General features: G+C 42.0%; 1 protein-coding gene across 50 annotated transcripts in view; it reads left to right on the forward strand.

Moving 5' to 3' along the window:
* ANK2 (ankyrin 2) overlaps positions 1 to 12,265 on the forward strand; it is a 382,844-nt gene that overhangs the window by 273,531 nt on the left and 97,048 nt on the right. For 45 of the 50 annotated variants that reach the window (XM_052813238.1, XM_052813314.1, XM_052813229.1 and 42 more), the window contains 7 exons: positions 1,897 to 2,094; positions 5,111 to 5,209; positions 5,381 to 5,479; positions 8,023 to 8,121; positions 9,302 to 9,499; positions 11,486 to 11,584; positions 12,167 to 12,265. In XM_052813238.1, the coding sequence (XP_052669198.1) occupies positions 1,897 to 2,094; positions 5,111 to 5,209; positions 5,381 to 5,479; positions 8,023 to 8,121; positions 9,302 to 9,499; positions 11,486 to 11,584; positions 12,167 to 12,265 (891 nt within the window). The remainder of the gene's footprint in view (positions 1 to 1,896; positions 2,095 to 5,110; positions 5,210 to 5,380; positions 5,480 to 8,022; positions 8,122 to 9,301; positions 9,500 to 11,485; positions 11,585 to 12,166) is intronic. The other 5 variants (XM_052813371.1, XM_052813599.1, XM_052813293.1 and 2 more) reach the window with 1 other exon arrangement.

The following is a 12,265-nucleotide window of genomic DNA, read 5'->3' on the forward strand; positions in this document are numbered from 1 at the left end:
ACATCAGACTAAACACATGCTATACAGTGCTACTGCAAGCACTTCGCTTTTGTTGCTTCCTAAGACTGTAGGACACAGAGATTGGAAAGCTGTGTCAGTCACTCCTGAGCGATGGTTCCTGGTATTTATTTTCCGATCCGTCACGTAAGCTAAATAGAACCTGTGACTTGCAGCTTCTCCTAGTTGTTTTCATGGACTATTTCAGACTTGGAAAATGATTTCAGTGTGTTCCTACTGATTTCTGAAAAGCACACATCTAAGATTAATGCATTTCCTACAAATACTGTCCCTTTGGTCAAACTAATGAGAGAAAGATACTTGTAGTATAATAGCAAACCCCACTGAGCAGCACTTCACATCAGTAAATTTCAGAGTGCCTGACAAAGGTAGCTGGTATCATTAGTTGGAAAACAGTGAGACACAGTATTGCAATGATACGCTTGAGGTCCCCCGGAAGATCAGGAGGGACAAACAATTTAAATATTAGTTTCAGACCATTGCACAGTTTACGGGGCCCCACTCCCTCAAACATGGCTCAAAACAAGGGCGATTGGTGTATTTTGACCCATAGTTATCCTTATTGGAGACGTAAGATTTTCTCTTTATAGTCTTTGGGAGGTTTTATCCCTCGGTTGCAAGCATATCAACTACATCAAATAAGGATGTGCTCAAGCTATGCATCCTTGATAGCACCAAGTAGTCCAGGTCATCTGTTTACGCAGGAGGAATCCACAGGGAGATGGCAATTGTAGGGAAAAGATTCCTTATAGTTTCACTGATTCCTTTGATGGGAGAAGGTGTTTAGGTGAACCTCATGTGTCAACACCCTCACTTCTCTAAGAGGTAGAGAGGCTCAGAAGAACAGACCCAGCCACATATATTGTGCACACTTCAGGCAGGTTTACTAGATGTTGCCAGTCAGGACAAAATATCAGCATTGCTGTGGCAGCACCTGGATGTCCCCACTGTGTTGAGGACTAAGCAGAGCAGAACTGTCCGGTGAATAACTCCCTCCTTCCAGGTGACCAATAAACAATCAGTTTGACCACACCAAGTCAGTTACCTGCTCAAGTCTATATGTTATAGTCTACCTTCAAAGACGCAGTGCTTTTTTAAGTACCTTATTGCATGTAAAATGAAATTAAATTTGAAAGCAACTTCCTCTTCTAACTTATAGCTGAAACAGGTGGTTCCAAACTGGAGACAGACAAATATGTAAATATAAAAACAATTTTTTTCTGAAAACAACTTGTTATACATATTCATAGCAACAATTCTCTTTCCTCTTAATTGTCTATCTTCCATGGACTTCAGTATTTACAAAAAGATCTATTAAAGCCAGACAGGGCTATAAAACTCTTGCTTCCACTCCCCTTTAAATGTTACAGTTTGAACAAAAGGTCCAACCATGGTGGTGGTTGAAGGTATCGTTACCCAGAAGCTCAGGGGTCAGGTTTGTCAATATACATTTTTTTTTTTTCATTGAGCACTTAAAGAAAAAAAAATAGGTTCGTTAATACGGTGATGGGTAAGTAGGTGCTTTTCTGCTAATTAACATACAACCTATGTCTTAGTGTTATGATCAGTATCCCAGAACTGTCTTTTAAGGTCAAGATATGTTTTACTAAATCATGAGGCAAGACACTTAGATTCTTTTGCTTTGATTAGATTCTGATTTTAGTTACTTATATGATGTTCCTCTAAATTTGCCTGTATTTGCTGGAAGGGGAGGAGTGGCTATAGCTTTTTTCAGTTTTTCCTCCAGTCCATCGCTCCGATGCGGCTCTGTTTCAGTGATGGGGGTACTCTGCAAACTCCTGGTGGCATCCTTCTAATATATGCCACGATCTAAGTGAGAGTTACTAGAAGTTACTGTTCCGTTTTCTTTTGCTGCAGAATGGACTCTCTCCACTTCACATGGCAGCCCAGGGGGACCACGTCGAATGTGTCAAACACCTACTGCAGCACAAAGCTCCCGTGGATGATGTCACGCTGGATTACCTGACTGCCCTCCACGTGGCCGCACACTGCGGCCACTATCGTGTCACCAAACTCCTTCTGGACAAGAGAGCAAATCCCAATGCTCGTGCCCTGGTAAACCTGTCCCACCTGTATAACAAAGCTATCCAGGGCAGATGAGTAGCTCTTACCGGTAAAGCTAAGTGAAAACTCTGTCGTCAAACTCCACCGACCTTAAATAGTTGCAGTAACAACAGGGGTTGTCACACCTGCTGGTTACCAGTATTGTATCTCGTATCATTAGGCCTAGTCACGGACCACGTCCCATGGCAAGTGGCTATAGTATCAGGTCTGTAAGCTCTACAGAGTTCCTAAAATGAGAGCTGTTTCTAGCTGATGCTAACATAGGCATTGGTATTTTACTGAATTAATAGTTCGGTTTTCCATACTATGTGATATGATACACAAATAATTTCTAAGCTTTCCTTTGAATCAGTGAGTTAATTGGCATGGAGAAAATATATTTAAAAGCTAATATTTCTGCATTTATCAAATTATGACATTCCCCTCTATTAGGTGCCACTTTTCTTCCTTTTCAAAAAACAGTTCTTCTGATGCTTACAGGAAAGCAGGTATGATTCCTTTCACTCACTGCTCAGACCATTATCCCCTCACTGAGAGAAAAACCATCACATTTGGCTTTGGGAACATATAAAGTTTTCAAGAGTGTTTAATCTATCCAAACCCAGACAAGATTCCAATTTTCTCTAATAGGAAGTGTCCCCGTGAGCTGTTAGCTGGGTGGAAGGTAAAATACCAATATGTTACACTCAGTGGGGGAAAGAAAGAGACTGTGAACACTTGAGATACTTCTGCATGGCAAGAAGTCTGCTATTGCCTGCTGTATTCAATGCCTCCACAGAATTTCCACCGCAGGCCAGTCTGATGTCTTCCCCAGCTTTTTGACTTAAATATGACCCTGTGTTTTTCTGTATAGGCTCCCCTTATCCCTTACTTCCTTGGAACTGACTTTTTATTGATGCATTTTTCTTCTGCCCTCTCATTTTTCTTGGCCTGTCTATATCCGCAAATCCTGTAACCCCTCTTGCTTCCTCTTCTTATGCTTTTCTTGTTTTCTCTTTCTCAGTATCATGTTCACTTGGTTGGTCTTTTTCAATGCTGTTTTCATCCTTTCTTGTTTTTCTTGCCAGTCTTCTGATTATCTTTAGCCGTACTTTCCTCAGCTACCCACACATACACATTATGTGCTAAGCCCCACATCTTCTTTCTTTCCTTCCATGACCAGAAATATACCTTCTGTTCTTCCCCCTTCCTCCCTCCCTTCCTCTCTCCCAGAGAAACATCTGAAATGAAAGGAGAACACCCTCAGGCCGCTGCCTCTCTGCTCTCTTCCCTCCGGACTGGTTTTTTTTTTCCTCCCTCTTGTTTCCTCTTCCACCAGGGACTTGTTGCCTCTGGCTTGTTTATAGTATTTAATATATTAAATGATGCTTGTAATTTCTGGTAATGATACGTTTTTTCTGCCTTTTCCTCTCCCCCATCCAAACTGTTCCTCACTTAAATAGAAGTAGCAAGATTAAATCAACTCAGGCAGTAAAATTAAGTGAAAATACGGAAACTTCTGAAACAGGAAAACTCCCTATGAAATATATTGAGAGATGTGCGGGAGGTAAAATATCTAATGGTTTTGATTCCTTCTTTAGAAATTGGAGAAGGCTAATAGTAGTTATAATATTCAGCTGAGTCCTGTGATGGAATAAATTTTACAAATAATTCATTTTCAGCTAGATTTAAAAAAAATAATTGTTAACATTTGCAAAATGATTTGGGGATACAAGCACTATATGAGTTCTCGGCTTTTTCAATTTGTATGTGCTTTAAAGCACCTTCAAATCAACTAGTAATTAACATTTCCCTTAACAGAAGCTGACTGTAGAATAATCTGTCACATGCCTCTTTCCATGAGCTAAGATATCACTGATAAGTTCTGTTTACTTCTAGTTGGTTGTTTAGTAATACTGATCCTATTCATTAGAAAATATGGCAATTTTTCAACATTATCTAAGAATGTTACCTATGCTTTTCACTAAAACGTTCACATATGGTGAATAATGTGTTTGCTTAGCTTTAGGCACACACTTAACCTGCATTAACTATAATAGTACATAAAAAAAGCTTGAAGTCAAAGCATGTATTACAGTATAAAGTATGAAGACTTGCTTTGATTTGGCCCTCAATCTTACTGAATAAGCATTTCTGAAGAAATGAATATGAGCTGATGGTGAGCACAACACTAAACCTATTGTCTCACAATAAAAAATGCTATCTTGCAGGCTTGATTGAAGATGCTTCCTCCCCACCCCCCTTTCATTCCTGTCCCTGCCCCATTTAATTTTAATTCAGATGAGGGCTGAGACCTTGCTTACAAGGCTTCATGACTCAGCAGGGCAGGAAGGGGGGCCACAAATACTTCAAGAGTGAACACTTTGTGTCGTGAAAGCACGGCCGAAGTAATGATTATTTATTTAAGATACCTCACAGAATGCGCACACACGCACAAACATGAATACAGTATACTGTAGATTGATGCATAAATATAAAAATAAATACACATAGATGCTTAGATTATAAGATATTCAAAAAAGAAAAATGAAAGAAGGTAGAATCTGGAAGAAGTACTTTGTTCTTTTCCTAGAGAGGTATAGAATATGCTTTATACGTTTCAAAAGACACTAACTGATTTCAAAGCGATCACTAGCATTTCTTACATTTTCCTTGTGTTAGGCAATCTTGGGAACCATGTTAAGTCATCCTTATATACATATGTGTGCAACCTTCGGAACCACATACATACAGACGTGCACGCATACACTTGAAAGTCAGAACGGGCATGTCTGTATATGGTTTTTGAAGGTGGAAGTTCAGTTTCTCTCCATTGCCTGAGAAGAAAGCAGCGGCACTGCTTTGTTCTGCCTCAGACTACTGGGAGATGTCTGTAATTCATAACCTGTTGTGCTTAAAGAACAATTGCTTCTGGTACTCTAACGCTTCTGCTCCCAGTGTGCCAGCATGGAGCTGTGTGGAAAGTGTAGCTGCATGTTTTTAACTAACATGACTGTCTTTTGCACAGAATGGTTTTACTCCACTGCACATTGCCTGCAAGAAAAATCGCATCAAAGTCATGGAACTCCTGGTGAAATATGGGGCTTCAATCCAGGCTATAACAGAGGTAGAAAAATGTTTCATGTCCTGAAGAAACATTTCCTTCTCTCTCTCCCTTTTTGCTTCTTTTTTTCTCTCTCCTCTCATGCCTCACTTTCACTTATGTTTTATTTAAACAAAGAAGCCCCTTCCCTACGCCCGTGCAGAGGAGTAAAACTGCTCTTGCTTTGTTTCGCAGTCGGGCCTCACACCAATACACGTGGCTGCATTTATGGGCCACTTGAACATAGTCCTCCTTCTGCTGCAGAACGGAGCCTCTCCCGATGTCACTAACATTGTGAGTATGGCTTTGACTAGAATCGTCTGTGCAATACCTCCTCCGAAAAGGGTCTGGCCTACCATGTAGGTCAACCAAAGGTCACGTTTTAATGATACCTTCTGACTTTATTGCATTTTAGGACAAATTATTCTAGCACCTTTAGTGAAGAGGGGAAAATGGTGATTGTATATGCGTTATAAGCCATCTGTGGTTTCATGTGTTCTTCAACAATGCTCGAGTAGGTAAAGTTTCCTGTAGAAACAGACAAAGCTCACCAAATACATCCAAAACTGATTATAAGCCAAGTCACAGGGAAGACTGTGTTTCCATTCTGAAAGATGAAATTTAAGTCCAAATGGCTCTAATTTCTGCTTGCATAGCTTCACTGGCTGCCATGAAATTGTGTCATTTGTATCAGTGAAAGGGTATTAAATGCTTAAAACCTAACAATTAAACAAAAAGGAAAAATGTTAAACTCAAGATGTTCCTCTTATACAGGAAATTCCAGGAACTGGTGCCTTTTGAAAGAACATGGTTAAATCTAGAAAATGTGACCTTTGGGAGGTAACACAAAATGCAGAACCTGACTTACCATAGAAATCAGTGTTTGTATACCAATAGCCTAGTTACCAAGAACATAACAATAACAAGAACATGATAGTTTTCTGAGCTGTATTTCATAGATATCTTACTGTTCAAGTTTGTCAGTATAAACAAATATACAACTTATAACCACCTGCACTTTGAAAGCAGCTTTTTACCAGTAAATAATGTTATAGATAAGCGTTCCCAACAACAGAACAACAACAAAAATTTAGTAATCCTGGTACACTGGACTCATCAGTTTTTCTCAGTTAGAAAAATCTTATATGGAACCTAGTGAAAATGTTGAGCACACTGAGTTGTTTGCTTGAATCATTAGAACAGATTTTTCTTACTGCTTTCATACTTTTTTAAAGCAGCAATCTTTATATGAAAACTTTATTGATGATATGAAAGCCAACAAGAAATGCTTGCGGAAGCAATTAAAAGTATTGTGTTACCGGACATTTGTGTGCAAAGTTTAACACTTTACAATTTATGCTACACAGGTGTCTTGGCTTTTACTTGGTAAGCTGAAGTTCCCTGTTGAATTACTAACTGTTTCCAAGAGCTAAATTGCTTTGCTAATGCAAGTACAAAAGGGTCATTATAGAAATTTGATCTTTAGAGTGCGTGAAATGTAAAACTTACGCACATTTTAAACAGCTCATTCTTCAGGTAATGAAGTTTATATAGATGAAATTCTCTACTCAGATTTGTAGCTAGGGCTGTGGGATTTTGTTTGTTGCCTATTTACTAACCACAGCTGGTAATACAATGTTAATTTAAAAATGACAAGATAAATCAACTCCTGGTGAAGAGGGTTTGCTTTAATTAGGAATTCATAATAGTAGGGAAGCACAGGCTGCTTCTTTCCCTACATCTGGGCAAAGGACAAGAAGACATGATTCCCGATTCTGATGCAAAAGATCTCGACCAGAGTGTTCATTTGGCAATTGCATTTTAACTTGATAATCATGGAGGTAAAGCCTTACAACGGAATATACTCCAGCTCTAGAGTGCGGAGAAGGAACAATTAACACAAAGAAGTGATCAGTCCTGCTGTGTTATCAGAACATAACAGATAAGTACAGAGCTCCTGGTTGCGGAACTGTCCCAGTACCTAATGTACCAGTTACTGATCAGCTGCACAGGGACTGTTTTAGTCCACTTTAGGACAGTGCCCTCAAAGAATGTTGGACAGTGCAAAATTAAGCTAGAAACGCGACTGTCAAGGAATACTCATTTTCGGTGTTCCTTTGCAAACCTATGCAAGAAGTAAATGCTTTGAATGTATCATCCGTACTTCATTATTCTGATCTGAAATTCCACATTGCTCCAGTCAGCTTTCCAAAATTTCATATTCTCCTTCAAATTCTGTGGGCTGCAAGAGGCTTGAAACAAGATTCATTCCATAGCCTGCAGACAGAGCCACGCTGGTGAGCACAGATTTTACACATTTCATATGCTGGCTCAGTTGTGCACAGCCATTGCAAGGCCTTTTAATGCTGCCAGCTCCACACAGTGTGCAGGAAGAGACCATCTGGAAAAATATCCCTTTACATCTTGAGGCTCATGTGCGTCGCAATCCCTTGAGAGAGACAGGCTCAATATACTCTCTTATCTCCTGTGCGGCACACAAGCTGATGCACTGTTACGTAGAAAGCTGAGGAACATATGTGACCAGGGGAGTCTATACGGCAGAATTTTCTGTAAGCCAGGATTTTCATTCTGACCCTCTGTAGTCTGAGATGACATTTGTCTGGGGTCACCGAGTTTGCAAACCAGAGCGTACCCGGGCCCAGTGACATGTACGCGCGCACACCCTTCTGAACTGCCTGGTACTGGGTCTGAAGCCAGATTCTCAGCTGGCGGAAAGGCGGGTCTCTGCACGAGTTGACGTGGGTGGAATTTACACCATCAGAGTCTTGTTTCTTCATGCAGGTTTAGGACACTGAAATGCTTTTGCTTCCCTGCAGCGCGGAGAAACTGCATTGCACATGGCGGCACGTGCTGGGCAGGTGGAAGTAGTTCGCTGCCTCCTCAGAAATGGGGCCCTGGTTGATGCCCGAGCCAGGGTAGGTGTTCTGCTTACAATTTTTTTTGCTTTCTCTTACTCAAAAACATAGCTGAAGCAGAGGAGCAATTTCATTTTTATTTGATCTGTTGCTTCAATATTAAGCATGCCTAAAATCAGTTCTGAAAACAGTAACCTATTTATGCATAGATCTTCCAAAGAGAATGTGTGTGGTGGGCTGACCCTGGCCGGCAGCTCAGCCCCACTCAGTCATTCACTTACTGCCCCCGCAGCACGATGGGGGAGAGAACTGGAAGGGCGAAAGCGAGAAAATCTCTTGGGTTGAGATGAAGACAGGTTAATAGGTGAAACAAAGAAAAAAAAACCCCACAAAACCACCCCCACCCCACCCCCCCCAAGTGATGCAAAGGCGATCACTCACCACCTCCCACAAGCAGACCGATGCCCAGCCAGTCTCTGAGCAACAGCTCCTTTGGAAAAACTCACCCCCTATTTTTATAGCTGAGCGTGACATTATATGGTACAGATTATCTTTTTGGTCAATTCAGGCCAGCTGTCCTGGCTGTGTCCCCTCCCAACCTCTTGCCCACCCCCAGCCTATTCCCTGGGGGGACAGAGGGAGAAACAGAGAAAGCCTTGGCGCTGTGTAAGCACTGTCCAGAAACAGCTAAAACACTGGTGTGTTATCTACACTGTCTTGGTCAGAAATCTAAAACAGAGCACTGTACGGGCAGCTGTGATGAAAATTAACTCCATCCTGGCTAGACCCAGTACAATGTGCCTGACTCAGACTAGCATTAGCTGTTCTATCTGAGCAAGGATGTGCACAGCCATGTCCTAAAACTAAACATCAGAGGTTCTGATAGCAGTTAGTGCCAGATTTTGAAACCAAGGGGACTTTTTGTATAGCAAGGTACAGCTGTTGTAAAACAAATTAAGAACACAAAGGGGAGCAAGTGATGCTCAGAGTGATGTGCGCTATCTGCTTGATAAAAGGAAAAAAACATGTTTTTCTTCATAGTTCTCTCTGTTCTAATAAGACATTGCTGAAGCTCATTGCAAAATTAAACTGTGAACCCTCCATTACTGTCTTTTTTTGTACTATTACTTCCTATGATTTTTGCAAGACAAATGCATAGATAGATCTATTGGGATCAGCCACAATATTGTGTTCAGGGTGGTTCTACCTGCGCTAATTATCCACTCGATTTGAGTTGTAGGAAGAACAGACTCCACTGCACATTGCTTCTCGCTTGGGTAAAACAGAGATCGTCCAACTTCTGCTACAGCACATGGCCCACCCTGATGCTGCGACAACTAATGGGTACACTCCACTGCACATCTCTGCCAGAGAGGGACAAGTTGATGTCGCGTCGGTTCTCCTGGAGGCAGGTGCCTCGCACTCCATGTCCACCAAAGTAAGACAAAATGCTTTGTGTCTGTATTCCAGTAGCACAGGCGGTGCGTGCCACCGCACGCCTGTTCCACGAGGAATGTGCTTTCACATTGAGAAGTAGAACTAGTTTGGGTCTTCTGTTTTGTTCTTACTTAATCAACAGCAATCCAATAGACTGAAGTCATGTATCAGAAGTTAATCAAATTTTGACATGTTTTTCTGTCATCTGAATTTGGGAGTTTGGTTCCCGCTGGAGCCAAATGCAGATCATGATAAATAGATGGTCCCAACAGGTTTAAAATGTACACAAAGTCCTTGTTTCTCTCTTTCCCATTGTGTTCTGGGTAGGGGTGTTTTGGCCAAAATTTTCAAAAAAGAGAAGGGGATGATGACGACGCTTTTTTTTTTTATGAACAGGCCTGCTTATTCTTCAGTACCCTGTGTATTTAAATAGTAGAATAATTCTGGTCTGTGCTAGCTGAAAGGAATGTTCCTAAAACATACAAGTCAGCATCTGTCTGGTTGCATCTAACGCTGAATCTATTTTCAGTGGCTCTATAAATGAGGTGTCATATGACACAATAGGCTATTTTGTCAGGTGTTATAAAAGAAATAGTCTGCAGAATTGTTATTGTTTTGTTAACTGAAAATGTTTACCAATAGATTCCTAACAGAGTGATGAACATGTAAGAAAATAGATAGCTGTGAATAGAATTATGTGCCAAGGTATCTTTTCCAAATTTATCACATGTGACTAAGTGAGAATCACTTAATTCTCACTGTTGTTTTAGGTTTTAAAAAAGTACCCCCGATTTTGCCGCTGGAGCTTAAAAGGTATTTTTGAACAATGGGGTGTCTTCCAGGGTTTAGAAGACTAAACCAGCAATTTTCAAATTATGATCCATGGATTACTGGGAATGCTTGCTGTTCTCCTTTTATCCAGCTGTTAAATCACATTAAAATGGCTAAAAATACACTAAATACTTTCCTAATTTCCCATATTGCTTTATGGCAATTGCTTTAGTACTGCAGGAACATTCTATAATTATGAATAGATGTAGTCCACTAGATAATCTCTCTACAAACCTGTGATTCATGAACTGGAAACGTTTGAGATTCCCTGACGTAAACTCTTTTTGAGGTGGGATTAATGGAACAAGACAATAATGATAATAAACATTGCACATGACTTATATGTTAGGCAAATAGGTCATTGTAGCTCCCCCAGAATTACTGTCAGGGTGGCGGTGCAGTCTGCCACCTACTGTCTTGCATCCATGAGTTTTCCTTATCAACATGGTTTTTTAAATTAAAAGAAGAGGCAAAGAGCATGTTAGTTTGACATAGACCTCACACCTGTGCTGTACTGACAAGCATTATTAAAACAAATAGAAAAGGGCTCTTTTTAAAAGACAAGGTTTTTAGTCTTGCCGCAGCGTGTTTCCAAAACCACTGCCATTGAGTCAGGCGTGACTTTTTTTAGCTGTAGTTCAGAGGCTGCAGCAGAACTTAGTGACTGTATGGATACATGAGTCCAAATATAAACCATTCTTCAACAAACTCTAAAGGAGGAATACGAAGTTTGGAGCTTTTCTCACTGAATTTAGTTGGTGTTTCATTGTTACTGGCAACAATTGATATAGGAAATATTTCGAAAGCTGTCATCACGAAACTAAAAAGTGCAGCTGGTTTGGAGTAGAAATTTGAACAAATGCCTTCATTGCCCACATGCACAGTGTATCTTGCTAGTAGAGTCTGTATCAGATAAAATATCTGCCTGCCTGACAGCATGTATATAGGAAAGAATAACGAAAGGGAAAGTATTTTCTTGTATTTCACGCTTTTCAAAGCGCTTTCAAGAGATGATGCTCTTTCTAGGTATGGCTGTTGATTCTGCGAGCTAGAATGTAGGTTGAAGACTAAGCGCTTAATACATAGTTGTAAAAGAGAGGATGTCAGCATGACCTTTAACGGAAACATCTGCTTTTTATCTCCTGGAATTTTTCAGAAGGGATTCACACCTTTGCATGTGGCGGCCAAATATGGGAGCCTGGAAGTGGCAAAACTCCTGCTGCAGCGTCGTGCCTCTCCCGATTCAGCTGGCAAGGTACTGACGAGAAAGAGGAAAAAAACCCGTCAACAGCGTTTTGGATATTTCCTTAGGAAAGAACTGTGTGAAACACGCACGCGAAAGAAGGCTGCAGCAGCTTTTGCATGGTGGCCTTGGCTTTGTCAGGGTCACGTTCCCCCAAGGGTGATGGTTATGGGGGCCGCGCCACCGAGCGTGTCAGGTTTGGGTCCCAGGCAGGAGGGAGCGCCGCACGCAGCTCCGAGGGCAGATAATTTTCCGTGGCTGAGGAAGCGCCGGTTCCATTAAGCCGACCAAACTGTGAAAATCCTAACGGATAAACACGGAGGGGGCGGGGGTGGGGGGGACAAGGCCCGCTTTCCCCCCACGCCGTGGGAATTGCTTAGCGCGGGCTGCGGGGAGACGGAAACCAAGCCTGCCGCCGGCCGGGCCGCCCGCATTCACCCTCGTCCCCCGCTTCTCCCCCGCTAACGGCCGGCCGCAGCCCTTTGCCCCTCAGCCACCCCCGGTCCCCTCACGGACTAACGGCTCCCTAACGCCGCGCCCCCCATTCCCCTTCCCCGCCGCGAGCGCAGCCTAACGCCGTAACCGCCCTTACAGAACGGCCTCACCCCCCTCCACGTGGCCGCCCATTACGACAACCAGAAGGTGGCGCTGCTGCTGCTGGAGAAGGGCGCCTCGCCACACGCGACCGCCAAG

Source organism: Harpia harpyja, chromosome 2 (genome assembly GCF_026419915.1).
Source record: "Harpia harpyja isolate bHarHar1 chromosome 2, bHarHar1 primary haplotype, whole genome shotgun sequence".
Taxonomy (NCBI): domain Eukaryota; kingdom Metazoa; phylum Chordata; class Aves; order Accipitriformes; family Accipitridae; genus Harpia; species Harpia harpyja.